This window comes from Amblyomma maculatum, chromosome 2 (genome assembly GCF_055883805.1).
Source record: "Amblyomma maculatum isolate TAMU_Amacu chromosome 2, ASM5588380v1, whole genome shotgun sequence".
Taxonomy (NCBI): Eukaryota; Metazoa; Arthropoda; class Arachnida; order Ixodida; family Ixodidae; genus Amblyomma; species Amblyomma maculatum.
In genome coordinates, this window is record NC_139345.1 from 206,905,222 (window position 1) to 206,928,924 (window position 23,703).

Sequence of the window (23,703 nt, forward strand, 5' to 3'; positions counted from 1 at the left end):
TGCCACCTATTGGCTCCTACCGCAGTTGCTTTCAACCGCCCATGGCCTCCGAGATTACCTCCGCAAATCTCGGAGGCCACGAACCGTCACCGCCGTACTGAATGTCCGCCCGTGCAAACAGTACAACCGCTAGCGTATGGAGAGGCCTGCCTCCTGGCGCCCCGCGCCCCTGGCACGGCCGCTCAATGGAACAGCCAGGAAACGAAACGACGGAACTTCGAAGACTATGCCGGCGGCCGGCGCCGTGGAGACCGGCGAAGACGAGGGAATGGCGAGAGGAGAGGGGAGCGGAGTTACGAGGAGGGGCGGCAGCGTGGCCTTGGAGGCCACACCACGCGCCGACACTCGCAGCGCGCGTCGGCGAGCAAAGGGTAGCTTGCTTGCGAGGAGGATTGCGAAAACAGACCAAAAGGGATGGGAGCCCATCGTTATCTCGTATCGGGGCGCCGGGTTTACGCCGTCCGTTCGCTGTAACCGATCGGCAGCGCTCATGGACGTTCGTTATACGTGCGATCTTGTGCCATTGAAGTAATGTATATTTTGGCGGTCGCTCCGGTCTCGTTCGTTATAAGCGAAAGTTCGTCTTAAGTGGGGCCGTTATAAGTGGGCTCGACTGTATATGTCTCATTTGGCCTCCTAGCCTCACTAAGCCTTATGATATCTCATTTAATGGCAACTAGTTCTTCGAAAAGCCCTGCTAAACTAGCCACACTAGCTAGAGGCCTAGCGTTATTTTGCCAGTGTCTGCTTCTAATGGCAGCCTGTCCGGAGCTAGATTCTTAGCACCCTTCGCTGCATTACAGGTCTGATCACCGCCGTGGCAAGTCGCTTCGCAGCCGCTGAGGACTGAGGGCTTGGGTTTGTTGAGAGTATTTATAGGAGGTTGTGGCCAGTCATTACACCAGGATGGCCAAATTTTGTTCTGGTGAGGGAGTGCGTTTTTGGGGGTGTTCACCAACATCGTCGCACCCCAAGCCTGTTTATGCAGTTCCATCAACATGCGGATCTTTTTTATTTAATCTGGTGGGAAATTGCGCGGCACTGGGATTGAACCACGAACCTCTTGCATTCAAGGCGGATGTTGTACCTCTACGCCACCGCTGCACTTTGTGTATAATGGGAACTAAAAGCATTAAGTGCCTAATACTAATTCTAAACTGAGAGCCGGGGCCCACGTCGAGTCCCGTTCTTATCCAGTGTGCTGTGCTCTCTTAGTGCTGTGCATACTGCATTCAGCTGCACAAAGGCATCGGAAACTATACCAAGTATGCCATGTAATGAAGTGCGAACAGCTTTAATTTACTTCGTTGAATCTATCTACAAAAATGCCTTGCAGTGTGCTGTCTATGAATTTGATGCAGGGTGAACCACCAGCTGAAAGTAAAGATACAAAAAGGAAAGAAACATTAGGCTGCATTCAGCACAACAGCAGCAGCAAAACAAATGGAAAAACACTGTCAAATGCAGCCCAAGAGCTACAGCGAAAATTATCCATATTGTTACTTTATTAATTTTTCTATTGACTAATATGGAAAAGGAGTGCAAACAAGCAATACTTGTAGACTATTAATTTAAACAGCGCGAACACGAAGACAAAGGACAAGATAAAAAAAAGCCACAGTACAAGCGCTGACTCACAACTATGCCTAAGCCCTTTACTCCAAGGCCAACTCGCCCAACAAAGTATCTTGGCAATACTTGTAGACCTGTGCAGTATTCAATAATTTTGAATATTCTGTCAAATAGTAACATGCTCGACATAGCTGAATTGAATGCATGTTTAGCAATTGAAATCTACTGTTTCATTTCAAGTAAGGCTTTGCTTTAATGCACTTTCTATGAAATGATACTGTGGCATGTGTGCCATCAAGACCCCGGCTACCCCTACTTTACGGACATTTGCTAGACGCGTGAGAGGTTCCTTTGAGTTCCATGGGATGAGCCTGAGTTGACTGCAGCTGTTTTCCTCTAATAGACTTAGCTAATCAAGTGTGGTGATGCAAGCTGGAGTGGGAGCAAGCATAAGGCACGTGAAAATGGGTGCCCATTTGCACTAGGGTGACACAGCAATGCACTGTGTATGTCCAGCAGGCGTCCATGGAGTTGCTACCTAAAAGCAGAAACCGCCCAACAGCAAATACAACCACCAATTGGAGGTCCCACATTACGGTCTCACACCTATCCAAATATGTCAGCTCCTCCAATTTCTGATGGTCATCTTTGTGAAGAGTCAGCACAACCTCAACAAGTCACACTTTTCTCTTTTCAAGTAATGGCCTTGAGCAATGGGAAAATACAATGCTTTGAAGATGCTTCTTATGCCAATCAAATTTTGTTGTGCACAAGAAGTGTTCAAAATGTTCACTTCGAAAATTATAACTCTCTCTGCATAGGCCTATGTACTTGGAAATAAAAAAAACAGCAACCAGGTAGTAATCAGACAGCTATGAAAGAAAGCCATGCAGTTTCCTCCTCATAACCTCTGCACTTGAAAGCTTCACCCAGCCTGGACAACAAAAGAAAAATGAAAGAATAATGCACAACTTTCATTCATAACCAAACCTGGTGCTGGAGTTTATTACTGTCCTGAAAACCCTATATCGACAAAAAAACAACAACAAAAAAAAAAACCACACACTTTCGACCATGTGTGCAACTGCAAATTTTTCAAACAGCGGAAGGCAGGCTGCTTTAAAATAAAAGCTAGTAGGCACACAATCCTTGCCACAACAGCTGGAAGAACACCATTAATTGTGATACACACAGACCACTGCATGCAGAAAACAAAGAAAACTCAATAAAGCAACTAAAAGTAACACTGTATTAAGGACCGGAAGCTTAAACCACAGAACTGCTGTGCCAATTTTCTTATAAGTGGTCCCATTTAGGTGCAGAAGGTGTGGGGGAGATAGCTCTGCAAATGTGAGTTGACGCAATGGATGGCTGAGCCAATTTAAAAAGCGCCATGGTCTCGTCTTCAAGACTACCTCTAGTGGAGGTGCTCCAGTGAACCGAGATGTCTGCATCAACTGGCAATGGAAGCGGGTGCAGGAGATTTTAAGCAGCTAAGAGCTGCAAGGAATCTTCAGTGTCGACGAGATGGGCTTTTTTTTTATAAGGCGTTTCCATTGTAGTCTTTCACCTGCAAAGGCAAAGCCTGCACAGGTGGGAAATGCAGTAAGGAGCATATTACTGGGCGCAAACATGGCAGGGGATGAACAGTTGAAGCTGTTGGTGGCAAGGAAGTCTGAGCAACCACGTTACTTCAAGGGCTTCCGAGACCACCTTCCTGTGACCTACCATGGAACACTGTGGATGGCTATGGCAATTTTCGAGAACTGGCTGCAGGAGGAAGGCACAGGGTGTTACTCGGCAGTGGAGGAAAGTTGACTCATCGTGGATGATTGCCTCACCCGTGGCTGGGTGGAAGGACTGAAGTCAATCATTCACAAACCCCCGCCTGCCAATGCCAAAGCTAATGCCACAGCCAATGAAACAAGTAGTGATGTAGAATGTCGAAGTCCTCTACCACCTCCAGCTGCTCCACTAAATGCTACTGTGTGCTCACAGGAAGAAGGATTACAGCATTGATTTGCTATCTGCTGCACGCATTTTGACCCACGCCTCAAAAAACATGCAGCCGACAACTGCGGAAAAGTGCTTCCACCGTGTAAACTTCGAAGCATACAAAACAATGCCCTACAAAAAGGCACATACTATCGAGGCTGCAGAAGACGAAGCCACGTTCAGTCAAGGGGTGCCCCTTTCTCGCAACAAGACTATGAGGCTGTGAATGCAAATGTGACGAAAGCTCTGAGGAGATAGTTGCTGAACTGCAAGCTAAGGATCAATCCTCCTCAAGTAATGAGTGCCAGGACTGCACATCAGTAAGTGCCGGTAAAATTTAAATACAGTTGTGCTTCATGAAATATACGTACACTTTGCTTTAATGAAACTTCTCACAAATGGAACACTTTCTAAATCAACAAGAAGTTTTGTTTATGAGGGGTCGACAGGCAACACGCACGCACGCACGCACGCGCACGCACACACACACACACACGCACGCACGCACACACACACACAGCCTGTGCTTCCTTATGTTCACAAACTGAATGGTATGAAAAAGCAGGAATCAGGCTGGTCTTGAAGGACCCAGTACCTGTTAGCACGTGCCAGAAAACCACCAATCTTATTACAATAAAGATATTGGTATTTGTTATGGCTTGATTTTTGCGCGGAAATCACTCATACATAGTGAATGCATTAAGCAACTTCTAAAAATAGGGCTGTTGAAATGGAATGAAAACTTTTTTCTCGAATGGCAGATGCAAGTAATCTTGAAAACAAATCCAATGAGCTAAGCTATTAACTTATTAACTTGCACTGACTGATGGCACCAAAAACAAGTTCGTAACCGTGAACACGATGATGCCATAACAGTTTTTGAAACATAAAAAGGCATTCCGTAAAGTTCTGTAGCACAAAGAAATCTGGCTTTGTTTTTTTGCTGTTTTTTTTTCAGCACGAAACAACTCATAAGGCGTACAGGAAGCTCAGCGCCAATAAAATGTGCACTGGTGATGCGTCACAATGCCAACAATGCCCATTTAACTACCCATTCCCATGCTTCATTGCACGTTGACCTAGTTGGTGACCATTATCCTCTCCCTTTCAGGAAGTGACGAACAGAAAGTGCATGCCGCTGTAATACAGTGCCAGATGATTGAAGCTGATGTATCGTGGGGACAGAAACCCTGCCTGGCAGCAAGAACAGCAAGCAGGAACTATTCCCCACTACAGAAACCAAGACCACTTGTGCTAAAACTTTCACTGAAGCCCAGTCAATATCTGGACTTGGGTGGACCTCTCTGCACGGTCAAAACAGGCCTCACCGTCGAGCCTTCAAGAACATGCTGCTGCTGCTTGGTGGCGCTGACAAATCCGTCCCTGGTGCCAAATGTGATGAAGCCAAAGCCTTTGGACATGCCTGTCTTCTTGTCCTGCACAAGGAGAGCGTTGCTGAATCATCACAAGGTGGCACACTGGACACTGCTGCACACAGCCGAGTGGGCCGTGATGGCTAGATGCAAGGGCCTTTATTTCATGAATGCTCACACTACAACTATCTGCTACTATGGCCAACTACCAAAACTTTGAACTCGAATGGGGCGTTTTTTTTTTTGCTTAACAGCTGCTGGACCACAGCAAGATGACAGTTCTGACGACACTTCTCTTGCGTACGAGGTGGCTATCCCATCTCCACACTCACTGCATATCATAGGTTTACCTTGTCCTAGCTTAGAGTCCTGCAAGGATCTCCAAGCTATGCTGAAGATATAATGCATATTGTGACTAATCGAGGACTAGCAGCCTGCCATTATCTCAAGGGATGAAAGTTATGACTGAGGAGGTGCACTCGTTTATTTTCGATTTTGTCATCTCGCTGATGACTGCATCGCAACATTTTCTAGCCCTTTCTTTCAATACTTCCGGAAAATAAACGAATGATGGGCTGTTTTTAACATACTTCTCACTGGCAAATCTGCACAGGCTCAATGTTTGCAGGCTTAAGGCATTTCAAGTAGTTGAAAAAGAAAAAAAAAAAACCCAAATGGGGACGCTTAAGTCACGCAAGAGTGCAATGCAAGAGCATTAGGAGCAGCATTGCTGCAACAAGTTTTCTCACTGCTCTCCAATGTGTTAAACTGTTGCTTTTAATTGTGTTAGCAATAAACAGCTTACCACCACAGAAAGAGCATAGCTTTGAAGCCTCTGCCACCTATCACGGATGGCATGGGGAATAGCCACCTGCCACGGCTGACAAGTGGAAAAATGAAAGGAGATCTCCTGTACTTTTGCGGGAGCGATGAAAGACTCGGATATAACGCAAAACTAGCATCGATCAAATTAACTGCTACTAAATTCATGAACATGGTTTACGGAATATATGCAGAGAGATACATATCATAATCACACTTTGCACATACGCCATACATAACTCAGTTCAGTTCAGGCGTTCAGTCGTGTCCGACTCTTCGTGACCCTATGGACCATGTCACGCCACGCTTTCCGGTCTCTCACTATCTTCTTAACATCACATAGCTTCATCTGCAATGCCTCGAGAATGCCATCTAACCATCGCGTTCGCTGCCTACCCCTTCTCCGGCGACCCTCAACCTTTCCCAACATCAAATCTTTCTCCAGCGACTCCTCTCTTCTCATCAGATGACCAAAGTAGCTGAGCTTTAACTTTAGAATTTGACCCTCCAATGAGCAGTCAGGGTTTATGGTCGACAATATCGACTGATTTGATCTTCTGGCAGTCCAAGGGACTCTTAAGAGTCTTCGCCAGCACCACAATTCAAACGCGTCAATTCTTCGGCGGTCAGCCTTTTTCACAGTCCAACTCTCGCATCCATACATCACAACTGGAAAGACCATAGCACGGGTTATACGGATCTTGGTTGGCAGACTAATGTCTCTGCTCTTTACTAGGCGGTCAAGGCTAACCATTGCTCTCTTTCCCAGAAGCAGGCGTCTCCTAATTTCATGGCTGCAGTCTCCTTCCGAGGTAATCTTGGCGCCCAAGAACAGAAAATCTGTCACAGCTTCCACTTCTTGTCCATTGATGCTCCAGGACTTGATAGGGCAAGACGCCATGATCTTCGTCTTTTTAATGTTCAGTTTAAGCCCAAACTTCTCACTCTCTTCTTGTACGCGCATCAGAAGTCTCTTGAGTTCCACTTCACTTTCTGCCATTAAAGTGGTATCATCCGCATATCTAAGGTTGTTGATACGTTTTCCAGCAATCTTCACTCCAGCTGAAGACTCGTCCAGACCGGCCTTCCTCATGATGCACTCTGCATATAGGTTAAATAGGCAGGGCGACAGTATGCAGCCTTGCCTCACCCCTTTCTCAATCGGAAACCAATCAGTAAGACCATGCCCAGTTCTGACTGTGGCCTCTTGCCCTTCATAAAGGTTCCTGAGGAGACAGATGAGGTGAATTGGAACTCCCATCTCTCGGAGAGCTTGCCACAATCTGCTGTGATCTACGCAGTCAAACGCTTTCGCATAATCAATAAAGCAGAAGTAAATGGGTTTCTGGAACTCTCTTGCTTTTTCCATGATCCAGCGAAGGTTGGCAATTTGGTCTCTAGTTCCTCTGCCCTTGCGAAACCCAGCTTGCACGTCCGGAAGCTCCCGATCCACATACTGCTGCAGCCTACCTTGCAGGATTTTTAACATCACCTTGCTAGCATGCGAAATAAGCGCGATCGTGCGGTAGTTGGAACAATCTTTGGCACTGCCTTTCTTTGGAATGGGGATGTAAACTGACCTCCTCCAATCCTGTGGCCACTGCAGGGTTGTCCAAATCTTTTGACATAATGTATGCAGTGTGTTAACAGCGTCGTGGTTGAGGTTTTGAAGCAACTCAGCTGGAATACCATCAATTCCGCTTGCTTTGTTCTTAGCAAGGCTGGCTAAGGCCCATTCAACTTCACTCTTCAGGATGCCCGGCTCGAGATCAGTAATCACAACCGTCCTATGTTGGGATTGCACATCCGGGTCCTTCTTGTACAGTTCTTCTGTGTATTCCTGCCACCTCTTCTTTATCTCTGAGGCTTCAGTGAGGTCCTTGCCTCGTTTGTCCTTTATCACGCCCAGCTTAGCACAGAAGCTTCCTTTGATATCTTTGATTGTCTTATACAGAGCTCTTGTGTTTCTTAATTGGCTGTTGTCCTCAACTGCTTGACACTGTATGTTCAGGAAGGCATTCTTATCTCTCCTTGCTATTTTCTGAAAATCCGCATTGAGAACCTTGTATCTTTCTCTTTCCCCCATACCTTTTGCCATCCTCCTTTCCTCAGCTATTTGCAAAGCCTCTTCAGATAACCAGTTTGCTTTTTTGCATTTCTTTTGCTTTGGAACTACCTTAGTAGCAACTTCTTGTATTATATCACGAACATCAGTCCACATCTCTTCGGGCTCTTTGTCTTCTAGATCTAATTCTTGAAATCGATTCCTCACTTCCACAGCATATTCTAATGGAATCTGATCCAGATCATACCTGAAAGGCCTTCTAGTTTTCTGCGTTTTCCTCAATCGAAGCTTAATTTTGGCAACAAGAAGCTGATGATCGGTGCCACAATCGGCCCCAGGCCTTGTTTTTACTGCTTGTATAGCGCTTCTCCATCTCTGCCGGCAAATAATATAATCGATCTGATTCCTGTACAGACCGTCCGGTGAAATCCATGTGTACAGGCGCCTCTTGTGCTGTTGAAAATGAGTATTCGCTATGGTCAGGTTGTTTTCTTGACAGAACTCTACTAGCCTCTGCCCAGCTTCATTTGGCTCACCAAGACCGAACTTGCCTGTAATTCCGGATATTTCTTCACTCCCGACCTTAGCATTCCAGTCTCCTATGAGAAAAACGACGTCTGATGATGGGGTGCGGTCTAAAAGGCATTGTAGGTTCGCATAAAATCTCTCAACGTCAGCTTCTTCAGCAGCAGTGGTCGGTGCATAGACTTGGATAACTGTTATGTTGAAAGGGTGACCTTGGATCCGAAGTGAAATCATTCGGTCGTTTTTGGGGTTGTACCCTAGCACTGCTTTGCCCATTCTTCTGTTTACTATGAGAGCGACCCCATTCCTTCTCTTGGATTCGTGCCCACAATAAAAGACATAATGGTCGCCGGAGTTAAATTCTCCCATTCCGGTCCACTTGAGCTCGCTGATACCCAAGATATCAATGTTCAATCTGTCCATTTCTCGCTTGACGATATCCAGTTTACCTTGCGTCATAGATCTTACATTCCATGTTGCTATGTGATATATCTCCTTGCAACATCGGACTTTCCGGTCGCTTCCCGACACATCCACAACTGAGCGTCCTTTTGGCTTTAGCCCAGCCGCTTCATTCGTCCTGGAGCTACTAGGAATCGCCCTTTGTTCATCCCCAGTAACATGTGGGACGCCTTCCAACCTGGGGGGCTCATCTTCCGGCGCCATATCGATAATGGTATTGTGACTGGCCATAGGGTTTTCTTGGCAGGAAATACTGGAGTGGGTTGCCATTACCTTCTCCAGTGAATCACATTTTGTCAGAACTCTCTGCCGTGACCTGTCTATCTTGGGTGGCCCTACACAGCAGAGCTCACGACTTCATCGAGTTTCGCAAGCCCCTCCGCCACGACAAGGCAGTGATCCATGAAGGGGCCATACATAACTGCTACACTGCTAATGTATACTGCACTGCATTGATCATGATCACTGCCCATGAATGTTTATGTTATGCTTTTTTTCCTTACTGTATTTAGCTCTTATAATAAAATAGGTTGTGAACTCAACCCAGCAACTCCATGTTTTGTTTTTCTTTTACAGCAGATACTGATCCTGGCTCCATTCCATTCTAATATGCAGAGTTGTCTAAGCATGCCTGCCAATAGACCGATCCCACTGGCCAGTTTCACGACGCCACCGCATATAGTCAATAGGCTGCTCCAGCCACCTGGAGTGTCTGCGTGCCATGTTTCCGAACAAGTTTTAGCTCAAGTGTATGCCGGAGTGCATTGGGAAAATTCACCTGTCGCGTTCCTGGACACTATAACAGCACATGGCACATATATTACTCTAGTTTCATGTATTTAGGCAATTGCTCATACAGCTCGTTCGGCCGAACAGTCTTCAATTCACTTTACTTCACTTTATTACCTTGAAGACCCCCAGTTCAGGGGTGTTACATAAGGGATGGGTACACGTATGAAGATTATATACGAAATAAACATATTATTGGTTGGATATGGCAGTTATACAATTACAAAATGTGGGTGGGCAGGTGATTCTAGAAAGTTAGTGTGGAAGGCCATTCCAGTCTACAGCTGAGCGAGGAAAGAATGCTGCCGCAAACGTTGCAGTAGGGGATTGCAGATGCGCAACTTGCAGGGGATGACAAATGCGGGATGAAATGCGTGCCGGAGGGTTGATGTAGGGCGATATTCGAAGTGAGCTGGAAAGAAACCTATGAAACAAACACATACTAGCGATTCGACGACGACATGCCATATTTGTTAGACCGGACTTAGCTTTTAAAGATGAAATACTGGCATTGTATGAATAGCAGGAATGAATGAATCTAGCGGCCCGATTCCGTAGGGATTCAAGTGAACATTTGGTTTGAATTCCAAATGGGGGATGCATATTCTAGTTTTTGTTCGTATTAGTGACTTGTATGCGAGAAGATTTACGTCTTGTGGAACACGGCGCAAAAGCCATCTTAAGAAACCAAGAGATCTGTTAGCTGATGATAGGATGTTGGTGATGTGCACATTCCAGGTTAGATCTTCGCACAGGATTACGCCTATGTTCTACTCGGATGCCTGAGATTAAGTAGGGGAAAAGAATGGGGTTACGTTTGCGGTGAAACGACACGTGCTTGCATTTAGTTGGATTGAGTTTCATGAGCCACTGGCTGCGCCAGTCTTGTACACAAGTTAAGTCGTTTTGAAGAGCTAGTTGATCAGATGTGTTAGTAACCGTGCGGTAGACGACGCAGTCATCGGTAAACATGTGGATTTTAGAAGTAACATGCGAGGGTAAATCATTTATGTATATCAAAAATAATAGGGGGCCGCGCACAGACCCTTGTGGGATGCCTGATGTTACTGGAAGAGAATCAGAAGACTGGTTATTGACATAGACAAACTGTGTGCAGTGTGCTAAAAATTTCTTTATGCATTCTAGTACATTAGAGTGTAAATTTAACTGCGCAAGTTTTGGTACCAAGCGTTTATGAGGCACTTTGTCGAAAGCTTTAGCGAAGTCTAGAAATATTGCATCAGATTCATATGCAGATCATGAATGAAAATGGCTAATTGTGTTTCACAGGAGAATCCTTTGTGAAAGCCGTGCTGTGAAGGATGAAAAAAATTGCTCGAGTCAAGAAATTTCATTATGTGAGAATAAATGACATGTTCCATGATTTTGCATGGTACACTAGTTAAAGAAATGGGACAGTAGTTAAAGGCCCACTGTCCACCCTCTGGTCGAAAACATTTTCTTCCCCGGTAACTGTGAGACTTCGCCCCCAGAACGCAAGGCCGCAAAATGTTTTTGAAATTAATAATGCAGTTACAGCCACTGCAATCAGCCGATTCTGTCGTGTTTGTCTCCTTCGTTCCCTCGCAAAGGTTTTTCACTCTCCTGCCCGGTTGTCTAGCCTCCGCAAGACAAATTCCCCTTCCTCCGTGTTTGGCGGGAGGTGGGGCGTGGCACTCCGCGTGCGCGAAAAAAGAAAAAAAAAAAAAAAAAAAAAGAGAGGCAAGGGAGCACGCGCCGCTGGATTCTGTCTGGCCGTGGCAAGAGAAAAGCGCGCAGCGAGCGGTAGACACCAATCATTCACCCTCAGACAGCGAGACGGACCACTGGACGTCGTTTTCGACAAATACGTCATAGCTGCGGCTCGACGGGCCAACGCAGGGAACGGGAAAGCTGGCTTCCCGAAGGAGAGCATGAGAGAGCTTTGATTTGTATTTTCGTTGCTTTGCGGCACGCGTGTCACTGTAGCATTTTGCACAGACTATCTCCGGTACATGATTGAAACACTGGGCTCCTTCACTTAAAAGGTCCTTCCCTGGACAGTGGCCCTTTAAGAAGAGATTCTTTGTTACCTGGTTTGTAGACTGGAATGACCTCTCCCATTTTCCAATCACTGGGTATGTTACCTGTGTCAAGTGAGTGTGCGAAAAGTAGTGAAAGGTAAATTGCGCAGACATGCCGAGTATTTTTAAGAGTTTTGGAAGTGATTTCATCAGTGCCCGCTGAGGATGACAACTTGACGTTTTCGATAATTCATGCGATCCCATGTGCCGAAAATGTGATTGACATCATTGGGGATATCGGATGAGGAGCTGCGGCAGATAGCGACACATCAGTTTCTAAAACTGATGAGAATGCAGTGTTAAACATGTTTGCACATTCAACGTTGCTGACCTCCTGAGCTAGTGTATTAGTAAGAGTGATAGCGCGTGTCTGTTGAGGGTTTAGTATTTGCCAGAATTTTCGTGGGTTTTGGATTAATATTCTCGGCAGGTCTGTCCGAAAAATGTGCGTTTAGCGCTGCGGATAGATTTCAGATACACGTCCTCGGCTGCATAATACTTGTTCCACGTGCATACATTAGGGTTGTGTTAAGCTGCACGGAATAGGCGCTTTTTCTTACTTTCAAGCATTCTTAAAGATTTAGTGAACCATGGCTTATTTTGGTTAGCACGAAACGTTATGCTGGGAATAAATTCGGTCGCTAGTTCTGCAATTTTAGTTCTGAAAGTCAGCCAGTTTTCTTCAACGAATCGGTCCTGGAAGCCTGTTTCAAAGATAGGAAAAAATGTCTGAAGTTGGTTATTGATAGCTTCGTAATTACCTCTGTCGTACAAGCAAATCGTCTTATGGTAATCTTGGCGTGACCTGGGACGAAGGTGAAAGTGGCATGCAAGACTTTGTGGTCGCTAATTTTGCGGAGATAGGTAAGGGTCGATGAACTTTCAGGGTGATTTGTTAGTATTAGGTCCAGAGTGTTAGAAGATTCACTCGTAACGCATGTCGGTTTTGTTAATAATTGGGTGAGGTTAAAATTTAATTGTTAATAATTGGGTGAGGTTAAAATTTAAACACACGTCAATGAAGTCCTTTGTTTTTGCACTGCCTGATGTTATGTTTGGCCAGTTAATCGCAAGGTAGTTGAAATCGCCAAAAAGAAAGGTGCGCACGTTAGGGTATTTAGTGTTCAGTTGTTCTAAGCAATCGCTAAGGCAATGCCATTGTTCTAGTAGTAGAAGTAATAGTTGTCAGCACAGCATGTCGGAAATAAGAAGGGCTGCGTAAAAAACCATACCATGGTAATTTGTCCTTCTACTGATTGATAATTGATTGGTGTTTTAATAGGTGATGATGAGCTAATGAAATCAATGTGATTAAGAGATGAAATAAAGAAATAAAAAAAAGGAAAATAGGTGGTTTAATAGTATTAAAATGCTCAGAATGAAAAGCCAATTCGATGACGCTAACTTGGAAAATTTAGTGTAATTTGCCACTTAATCAGTTGAAATAACTGAAAAATGGAAACTTTTGTGTCCTATTATCTGAATGAAAATCAAGTGCTAGATGGTGCTGCTTATGAAAATTTAGAATGTGTAATTAAATTGAAAAATAATAATCAAAAATTATAAAAATTGGACCTCAAAGATGTCAAAATTGTCACCATGAAAAGCCAATGCTTGATTATGCGAATAACCGAATCAAGAAAATTTAGTGTCAAATTTTTAACAATTTTGTAACTTTTTAACATTGTAAAAGAGAAAAATTGGGAAAAAACCATGGTTCATAGGTGCTAAAATTCTGACCAAAAAGCAAATTTTGATGATTGTAATTAGAAAATTTGGAGTGTGTAACTGAACAATTAATTGAAATATTTCAAAAATTAAAAATTAGGAAAAAGGGGTGGAAAGGTGTCAAAATGCCCGGGATGAAAAGTCGATGCTAGACGGTGCTAGATAAGAAAATTCAAAGTGTGTAATTGTTCCAATAATTAATTGAAGTAATTGAAAACCCTGTGTTATTAGAAAAGGCAGTTCAAAGGTGTCAAAATCAGTTTGAAATCGTTAAATGCACTTTTCATTTCATACAATCATTGAAAATTTTAGGTGTTTACTTGTACACTTTTTCATTTTTATCATCATTTACCTTTCAGTATGTGTATTTGGCCTCTATTTATAATTTTTCAGTTTTTCCTTTATTTCAAATAAATAATTGATCAGCTTCACCCTCTAAATTTTCTTGATTAATATATCAAGCAATGACTTCGTTTTATGCAAATCAGCACCTTTGAATCCTATTTTTCTTTATTCAATTATTTGATCAATTACACACTTTAAATTTTCTTTATTAGATCACCAAGCACTGCCTTTTCACTATGAGCACTTTGACACCTTTGAAACCCATTTTTCCATTTTCTCATTTTTTTCAATCAGTTCACTTAATTGATCAATTACATAAACTAAATTTTCTATTAGCATCAGATTGCATCGGCTTTTCATTCTGAGCATTTTGATACTGTAGAACCCCCTTTATCCCATTCATTCATTTTCTTTTCTTTAATTCATCAATTAACTACAATGATTTCTTTACCTCGCCATCACCTATCACACATCACCAGAACTACAAATTACCATGATATGACTTTTTGTACACAGCCCTAGATTTTTTTTGACAAGCTCTTCACAACTGAACGAGGCTACTGGTTAAAAAACTAAACAAATTTAAGGCCCTTAGAATGTTTGCTTTGCATGCAACAGTCACTGTAAATTTGTGAAATAATGACAACGCATTTTTCTTAGCATTGAGGTATGGGAAAGGTGTGTTGAGTTCCTGTGGAGCGGAAATTGCAATAGTGCAGTTGCATGTACGCGTGCTGACCAGCCGACAGCCAACTACAACAAACATGACGGTGGTGCAACTTCCGAAAAACCGGCGCATGCGCAGGCCGGTCAGTGGGATCGGTCTACTGCCACCAAGCTTGCCACTACTCTAGCTTATGTCATGTGACCACACACCTGTTAACTGCAAGTGCACCTGCAGACTTGGCCATGTTATGGTCGCACGAAGTCGCACACCTTGCAACTAATCAGTGTTTGTTCATGTCATGCAGTCTTGTGATGTCATTAATCTTTTGATCGATCGAGAAATTTCCTGACACTGCCGCATGCTATCGGGTTTTTCCGCTCTTGGTCCCTAAAAAATTTAACTCCTGTAGTTTCAGTATCGCCTTCACAAAATGTCTCTGCTCAATGTACAGGTAGGTAGCTGCAGTAGAAATGTTTCTGGTTTGGTTTATAGAGTATAACATCCCAAAGAAACTTGGGCTTTACTGTAAAGGGTGCCATTGTAACAGGCTCTGGATAATTGTGACCACCTGGAGTTCTTTAACATGCACTGACATCACACAGTAGACGAGTGCCTTGCTTTCTGCCTCCATCGAAAATGAGCTGCTTCAGCCAGGATTTGATCCCACGTCCTCAGGTTTAGGCGTCAAGAGCCCTAAAACACTGAGCTACCATGGCAAGGCAAAACTTTTACTACAAGCATGAGTGAAAAATCAATATTTAGGTAGCATTTTTCTAGATAAATTTTGCATACAAGACATTTTTGTGAGTTGCAAAAAACTTTCATATTGGGGAACAGCATAACAAAGGCGGGTTAAGGACGAGACACCTTTGCTGCGCTGTTCCTTTGTATGAATGCATACCAACTCGCCCAAATTTTGGCTTTACTAGCAGATAACTTTTTTTTCATGTTTGGTAGGGTGTTGGAGTGTGTCCTACGACTTCCTTTTTCAACTGATGAATGCTTTCGCATGTTTTAAACTTAGTGCACCTCAGTTGTAGAAAATTTCATGCCTCCTTCCAGTCCAGGAGAAATTGTGTTAGCGGCTCAGCTTAGGGCAGTAATTCTGAACAGCACAGGCATGCAGGTGTTGTCCAATTAAATTAAAAAAAAGTATGTGTAAGCTGCAGGCACACCTGATGCACAGTACACTGGCAGTACACAGTAAGTGCTACAATTAAATCACCAATTTAACTTCTGAAAAATGTACCAATATTGCCAATTTCTTTTTTAAGTGCTCATAATTTCTTACGTGCAATTCTGATTCTGAAAATGCATTAAGTCATGCTTTCTGGTTAGAATTCGCCCAATACTTAAAAAAAAAAGAAGAAAAACTGCCATTGAGTGTGGCTTTCCCTCAATTAAAAATATAAGTATTTCTTTGATGCATACACTTTAACACACTAAAAAGTGCATACAAGTTGCTTTGTCTGAACACAAGTTTTCATGATCAGTGGTCAAATCCTGCGTAGGAGATCTCAAAGCAGTGTGTTGCAGGAAAGCCCAACTTGGCCGTCCTCGCATCACATCGTCCCTGTCGCTCTCATTGTCAAATGAAGCAAAAACCAGCTTGAAAACAAAGTTAGAGTCACTGCTGACAATAATTTGGGATTGTCAGCAACGCTGCTATGAGAACTGCTCCAAGAAGCACAGTTTTCTTGGAACATCACTGTCTGCGGCATTCTTTATATGTATAGCATCATTATGAAATTCTGTTGTAAGTCTTAAAACAAGGGTAAAAGGCATGAAACTCATTAGGGCTCTGTAATTGCAACAAATGCAATTAAAGACCCCAACTCGTTTTTGGCAGCGGAAGCAGCATGACACCGAGCCAGACGGGTGTGACTTGCCGTTAGCAATATTGGTACGAACCCCCATGACATGTATGATAGCTCGGGGTTGGCAGTTAAAGAGTTAAAGGGACACTGCAGCGGTTTTAAAATGTGCCAATACTACAGATTCTTGAAGCAGATTATTTGTTGATCATGTCTGTGAAGTTATTTTTTCCGATTGTGCACAAAACACCTGCGCAATCATCCACTTAAATCGCGCAATTCAAATCTACCGCGCCTCGCGCAACTGCTACAGAGGAGGAAAGTGGAGAGAGAAACCTCGCTTTTCTGCCCGTCGTGACGTCACTTTGAGTAGCCGGAGACATTCATAGCCAATAGAGGGAGCTTCCGGCTTGCGCTGTTCCTCGTCTTGCGTGCGTTGCGGACGTATAAAACACGTCAACTTGGTGTTGTGCACCTGATACAACAGAGCTCTACATGTGTTCGCATGCACTAACAGCTGTGGACGCGATGATGCCATCTTCCATCATGTCAAAAGCTCGCAGCACAATGCGACACTGCTGAGAAGAGAGATAAATTCAAGCTGACCAAAGGAAACATTCCACCCGAAGCATTTTCGTGATTGTGGCTACATGCAGTTTGTTCCTAATGCGATTTCTATAGTGCTTTGTCTAAAAGGCATGGCTGAACCGTGACGCGGCTCCTTCTATTTCCTCGCACAATAAGAGTCCTGACAGTCACCATTTCCTAGAGCTGCGTTTATTAAAGGAACATAAGGGAGGTAAGGCTTTGTACATCATAGTTCCATTACCTTGACTATTCAGGTCTCATTTGTATGTGAACCGTAGTGTTTAGCATTGATTTTTATCTGTTCACGAAGTGGAATCTCGTGATGAGACGAGCATAAAACATTGGCGCACGGTTGTATTCTAGTGTCCAGTTTTTTATTTTTTTGCGCAAAGCTCCAAGCAATGGCTTGTGTGCTAAACATCGGACAACTCATCAGCAGCACACGCTGATGATCTTTGCGAACGAGCGGATTATTAAGGAGAGCCCACTGTTGTGTCGCAGCTAGGCTGTTACGGCTTTGCGAGGTCCTTTCCAGCACGCCACGTTCCTGATATGTTCGTGGAACCACTCAGATGAGTATGGGCGCATTCAGGCATGGAGAGCACAGAGCGAGGTTTCCTTCGATGCGTCCAAGCAAGCATTCATCGAAATTGTGCATATATGGCCGTGTGATTTTGCACCCGATGCTGCCTGGTCATTTTACATAGTCTTGTTCGGGGATGCAAATTAAATTTGAAATGAAAACGGTGAAGGCTCTTGTAAGAATGCTTTTCTCATGAAGGTATGGGTGCGGTGGAGCTGCAGCTTGGCTTTCAACGTAAGTCAGCCGTCTATTCACTGAACGTGAGACCGTATAGATAAGAGGGAAAGGTTCTCTACGTATGCTAAATGTCCAATGACTCAAGCAGCGTTCTGCGCGTACTTGACTTGGTCTGCACAATGGCCTCGTCAATGCCTCACATGCATCGCAGAGCTCGCAGAACGCGCTTCGCTTATTGTTAATTTGTCTGGTGGCAGCTGTGTACTGCTTCCCCCTTTCTATAAAATTCTTCGTTTTCCTAAAGTAAGATACCTGGCACTCACAGCAGGATTTGGTACACCACACCTTGGGTCCTTTTTTCACAACAATGATTTTTTGGGGGGAGGCCTGAGACGACGGTAGACGATTACTGCATTGTTCGCTGAGGGCTATGTAGTTTCTGCTAATAATGACACACAGTACTTTTCAAAATGCTTTACTCTAACTGAAGCAAGTTTTCATGCAAAACTTACGCTGCCCACAACAAAACTGCCACATCGCTTTTGGGCGCATCTGGTTATTGATATATGCGGTGAAAGTCCCGATCGTCATTCGAGTGGAAATGGTGTGTCATAATGACATTCGCAAAACCGCAGAGAGCTGCGTTCAGCACGCAGCACAGCAAAGGAGCCGCATCGCCAGCTTCCCCAGTCCTCAAAACGTCGTCATGCAACGTTTTGGCCAATCACAGGTGGCGGCGTGACCCACAGTGAGCTCCTTCGAGCGGGCTGCGCATTTTTGCTGAAAAAAGGCGATATCAGCTTTTTTCTGCCTAATTTCAATCTTATATTTGAGTTCGCAGCATGAAAAAATGTGGGTTTCTGCTGAAAGCCAGATTTTTCCAAAAAGTGCTGCAGTATCCCTTTAGGAGTAGAGACTGAAATTTTTGACGTTTTTCTTTGGAACAGTGCACAAGACGGCAGTGTACACAAATCATGATGCAGTATCCGGCAACGCCTGCTAAATAATTCGTAATTAAATTTTTTTCTTGTGCTCTTTTAGTTTCAGCCGCCAGACGGTTCTGATGTCGCAAACATGTTTCGGTTAAGTGAGACATGAAAAAGACTGGTATAATTGCTGCTTACTGATTTTTTGTTATTCTGATTGCTTGGCAGGCTTGCATAAGGATTGGTGCAAATTAATATGAATAAAGCAGCAAATGTACTGCAGTTTTTGTACGCTTAATGTGACCTCTGCATATCAATGACATCACAGCCATTGTCGGCCACTAAAACTGAAACTGCATGGGGGAAAAAGCCATTATAAATTATTTATTGCTTTCTTGCTCAACCCACATTGCTACTCATGTTAAGTAATGTGCTGTGCATTGTTTCTGAGACATAATACACAATGAAAATGTGTCTTTACTCCTATAATCCCCACTTCAGAAAAGGTGATGCAGTGAATATTTCGGGGGTGCATTGATGCATGTCTGTGTGACACACAAGGCCAACGTCCACCATCATCTTTAGTTACGAGTTCCCTTACATTGTTGGCACTGACATATCAAAAAAGAAACGCTCATGATTTACATGCTTAAGCTAAATCTGCTTTTTTTAGCTTGGTGTAGCTTTATTGCTCAATAACTAGTTCCTTAATTTCTGCCTCTGTTATCTTATACGTTAGTCACTAGCATACAGTCATAAGCTACCAAATTGTGTGAAGGACTGCCCAACACAGATATAAAGCTCCGCTTTAAACTAGCTAAATGAACGGACCTGTGTGGCACTGGGGTGGCGTGTCTGTTGGAATCCAAGGGTTCTACGTTAGATTCCCACCTCGCAGGAGCCATCAGAGTTGGCAGCCCCTGCCAACTTGGCCAGGTCATGTGGTCTTGTGATGTCACATAGCATGCTCAACAATCAGTACGTGACCATGACATCACATGCCAGAGGCATGCCCATGCTGCTCCAAGCCATCAACAGGGTATAACAGGGTATAAAAAAGAAAGCACCCATTACACTTCTCAAGGACCGTATGAGACTGCAGACAATGAAACCCAGCAGCTACAAGAACTGCACTGAAGCAAAATGCCTCTTATCCCCGTTGAACTGTCTGCTGTCGTGAGAAGCAATCCCACATGAGATGCACTAGTAAAGCTGACCTGAGTGTCGATGGTGGAGGCATCTAGCAGGTGCTTAGTGCCTATACGTGAGTAAATATGTTACCTTCTATGATATCTGGCAATGCAATAACATGATAAACCTGGAATGCGAAAAAATGTTAATTTGTCATAAGGGTTGTGGGGTTTGTGGGGTTCAACGTCCCAAAGCGACTCGGGCTATGAGAGATGCTGTAGTGGAGGACTCCGGAAATTTCGACCATCTGGGGTTCTTTTAATGTGCACTGACATCGCACAGCACACGGGCACCTTCTTTTCGCCTCCATCGAAAAGCGACCGCCGAGGCCGGGGATTCGATCCCGCGTCCTTGGGAACAGTAGTCGAACGCCATAACCACTGCGCCACTCCGGCGGGTGTCATCCTAGGAGGAGTCCCAACACATGTGCTTCCCTTGTTCTGAATAACTGAGGCTTGTTCTACGGCCCAGGAAGTTGTGTAAAGTTTCAAGTACCCAAAGACAAAGCAATGCCATGCATTTTCATTGCTGGGCACAATTGTGCCCTGTACACTTGGCTTAAGCCAAACTTAGCATTTAGAAAGAAACCAATTAGAATGGCTGCAGCTCGAGTAAGGCCTGCCAAAGTATGCCAACCGAAGCTGTAGCAAGGGAAGGTTGGAGTTGTACTCACGAAAACCACATTCGATGAGACGACGTATCCGTACTGGGAGAAGTGCTCGCGCAGTTCCTCTGCAAATGTTGGCAAGGCGGAAAGAAGAGAGCGTCAATGGCAACCACATCAGTGAGAATAGCTGTCCGTTCGATTCACCTGCACTATGTGAACTAGTTTTTGTGATGCTGCACTTTGCCATTCGTTTCAGTGGTGCAACATGGCACCTTCTGCACCGGCGCCATTCGTCTCTTAAAGTGCAGATGACACGCAGGTACAGTTCACGAAATGTTCAGGAAAACTCTGCACCTCCTCAGCGCCAAGTCTTGAAATAGTGCAGCTGCTGCCATCGCATGGAGCCAGACGACAGCTTGCATGTTTTGATAAATGGTGAAGAGACGAGTTATTCCACTTGGCCAGTGTGGGAGTTTGCCATGGAAATGGCAACTCACTACACACAGGTATAAAAAGTAGGAGTGCATGTGCATGATCCTGTGCATTAAAACTGTTGCTAGCTGTTGCTAGGTGCACACGAACCAAGAAGCTGGTTCATGGCAATACTTCATTGCTATGCGTGGTCTGAAAATCCGTCACCTTTTTAAGAATGCTGGCGTCGGTTGATGTGAGCGACATGCACAGATAGCCAACCACGCATGAATTATTCGGTCTGCTTACAATTGCTTGTGCACCACATTCATGAATAAATGAACGCTGTATGCTGTGTATGCTGCTCACACAACCGGCCCCATTATCACAATTCCCGAATGACCTTTATTGCGGCAGCTGGTGCGAAACGCACATGACTATGCATCATACATGTACAGGGTCCTTCAAAATATGTGCGAACACGGCGAAGCGTTCGCACATATTCGCATATTCGCACATATTCGCATATTCGCACATATTCGAAGCGTTCGCATGCGCACATAGCGTGCGCATGCGCCACATTGTTTTGATGCGCGACCGCGCCGGATGCGCTGACGCTCACGGAGCGCGGGCACGCTTCGCCGTGTTCGCACATATTTTGAAGGACCCTGTACATGTTCAATTTTTAGATGTGCTAATAGTAAGCTACGCATAGCCATTTTTCTTTTTTAAGGTGGCCCTTTCTAGGCTCATGGAGCAAAAATATGTGCGTGTGATCTGTGCGTCGCACCTGTGCACTATGTGTCACTCTCAAATAGTGGACATGTGAGGAGGGAGATGAACGAAAATGATTCATAGTGACAGGTAATTAATAAAAGTTATCAACAGACTTTGATAAAACTAATGACATGCTAATAATGATAATAAATAATGACTTGTAATGACCAATGTCAAATTATGACTTGTAATGACTGCAACTAATTGGAAATGACTAAAAATACTTAGTGATGAGTGGTAATGAGTACAATGAGTAGGCATGACTCATCATGACTGCTAATGACTACAATATGACTAATATGTCAAACAACCACTTGTAATGACCGCAACTGATTGAAAATGACTAAAATGATTAGTTATGAGTAGTAATGAATACAACGACTAGTATGTCAAACGATGACTTGAAATGATCGCAACTGACTGGAAATGACTAGGCATGACTCATGATTGCTAATGACTACAAAAGGACCAATATGTCAAATGACTTCTATAACAGCAGCTGTGGAACTGAGTAAAAATGCCTAGCTATGAGTAGTAATGAATACAATGACTAGGCATGACTCAACATGGCTATTAAATGACCAATACGTCAAAGAAAGAGTTGAATGACCTGAACAGACTGGAAACGAGTAAAGGTCTATTCACAGCTGCGACAGCTGGTTGCATGCTACCAGGAAGCCGTGCAGCCCAACCAACGTTCACACATGCAAATGCGACCTGCAGGTCGCTTTCCAGATCTTGTCTATCTTGACTGTTCACCACAGAGAGTAAGGCTAACCTACGTTCACTTCAGCTGAGCCACTGATTGATTACCGGTTTGCGAACAGCAGTTGCAAAGCTAGAAAATTGAGCAATGCTCGAATGGCCTGTGACTGTCACTTTTCGATCAATGCGACCACTTGAGACAGTTGCTGTTCGGTCAAAACGGTCGCACAACCTCAGTGAGTCGCAAGCGTCAACGGGCCTTAAAGATGCTTAGCGATTAGTGATGATGATTACAATGACTAGGCATGACTACGAAACGACCACTAGGTCAAACGATGATTTGAAATGACCGCAACTGAGGCAAACGATAGGAGAGGAAGGGTAGGCTTTCGCCGTTCTCTTAAGACATCCAAGAGACCCTACAAATTAATTTTTTTTTTGACGAACTTGGGCACCGTTCTCGAGTCTCCTCGCCGTTTATTGATTACGACGCGCTACATGCACTGAGGGTGGCTCATGGCAACGCTTCGTTTCCATGTGCTATTTGAAAATTAGTCGCGTTATTCGGGATGTTGGCGCCGGTTGATGTGAGCGGCAAACAGATGACCGCAGCTTGTTGGCGAAGCCAAGGCTAGGCTGCCATTCGCTTAGGAAGCAGCCGGTGCCGAAGCTACACTTGAACTGCCTAAACTGGTGCTGTAAGCTTGTGGCACAGCCGCAGAACTTTAAGGAACTGGTGCAGCGCATGCAGTTGAATCGAACGGACCTTAGAAGTCTCTCTGCTAGCGCTTGCAGCAGCAAGACGATGCTACGAATGGCACTAGCAAAAAGGAAACCTCATAACTGAGTGTAGTTAGTGTAAAGGCGATTGGTGCGCGCTTAACAGATTAACCTCGGGCGATAAGAACGTACTGGAAAGTCGGATTTACTTCGCAAACATGAGCATGCTACAGCCAGGCAATGCCGGCTGCACGTGCTCACAATGAGCGTGCGCAAAGCAACCTGCCTAGTTTCATTCGAAGGAAATGGACGTTATGAATTCTTCCGTATACTTACTCCTGCCTATGGTCCATGGCAAGTTGGCTACAAACACTCGCAGTGCGTTTCGTGATGCCATGGTCCTTGAGGTTTTCTTTAAGCGTTCCTCGTCTGCTTCAGAATCAGCAACTGCTCCAGCGAGCTTCAGCTCGGCACGGTACGGCTCATGGTACGGCTGGTCGTCGCCGTGTTGACGTTTGTACTGAAGTGGCTGAATCAACGTTACTAGAACAAACTCTAGTAACGTTGGGCTGAATGACTAAATACTGATAATCAAAAACACCGCAATTCAGTGAAAAACGCGCACAAACTATTCTGCACAAATTGCTTTGAGCTCAGCATTAATATTTTGTTTGTTTTATCTTTAATGTTGGAGTGGTCTACCTTGGTGGTTACGGTTACAGCATCTTACACCATGGCTCTATGGAGTTAATACTGCTGTTAATACAAAGACTGTGTATTAGCTCTATGACCATCACA

The 23,703-nt window shown here is 44.3% G+C and overlaps 1 protein-coding gene across 1 annotated transcript; it reads right to left on the reverse strand.

The window, feature by feature from the left end:
• Window positions 1–1,275: 1,275 nt before the first annotated feature.
• LOC146201123 (SRA stem-loop-interacting RNA-binding protein, mitochondrial-like) lies at window positions 1,276–23,602 on the reverse strand. Its single transcript, XM_084595653.1, has 4 exons — window positions 23,242–23,602; window positions 20,359–20,417; window positions 4,896–5,003; window positions 1,276–1,374 (listed from the first exon to the last, which is right to left on the reverse strand). Exons 1-4 carry the CDS (start codon window positions 23,300–23,302, stop codon window positions 1,345–1,347), a joined length of 258 nt encoding a protein of 85 aa, XP_084451779.1. The 5' UTR covers window positions 23,303–23,602; the 3' UTR covers window positions 1,276–1,344.
• Window positions 23,603–23,703: the final 101 nt, after the last annotated feature.

Bases quoted from the DNA above. Each gene is read 5' to 3' on its own strand.
- LOC146201123 (XM_084595653.1), bottom strand. From the start codon at position 23,302: ATGGCATCACGAAACGCACTGCGAGTGTTTGTAGCCAACTTGCCATGG. The intron at 5,004-20,358 runs GTGAGTACAACT...CTCCTTGTGCAG, and splicing joins TCTCATCGAATGTGGTTTTC to GACAAGAAGACAGGCATGTC. The intron at 1,375-4,895 runs GTGAGGCCTGTT...CTTTACTTTCAG, and splicing joins ATGTTCTTGAAGGCTCGACG to CTGGTGGTTCACCCTGCATC.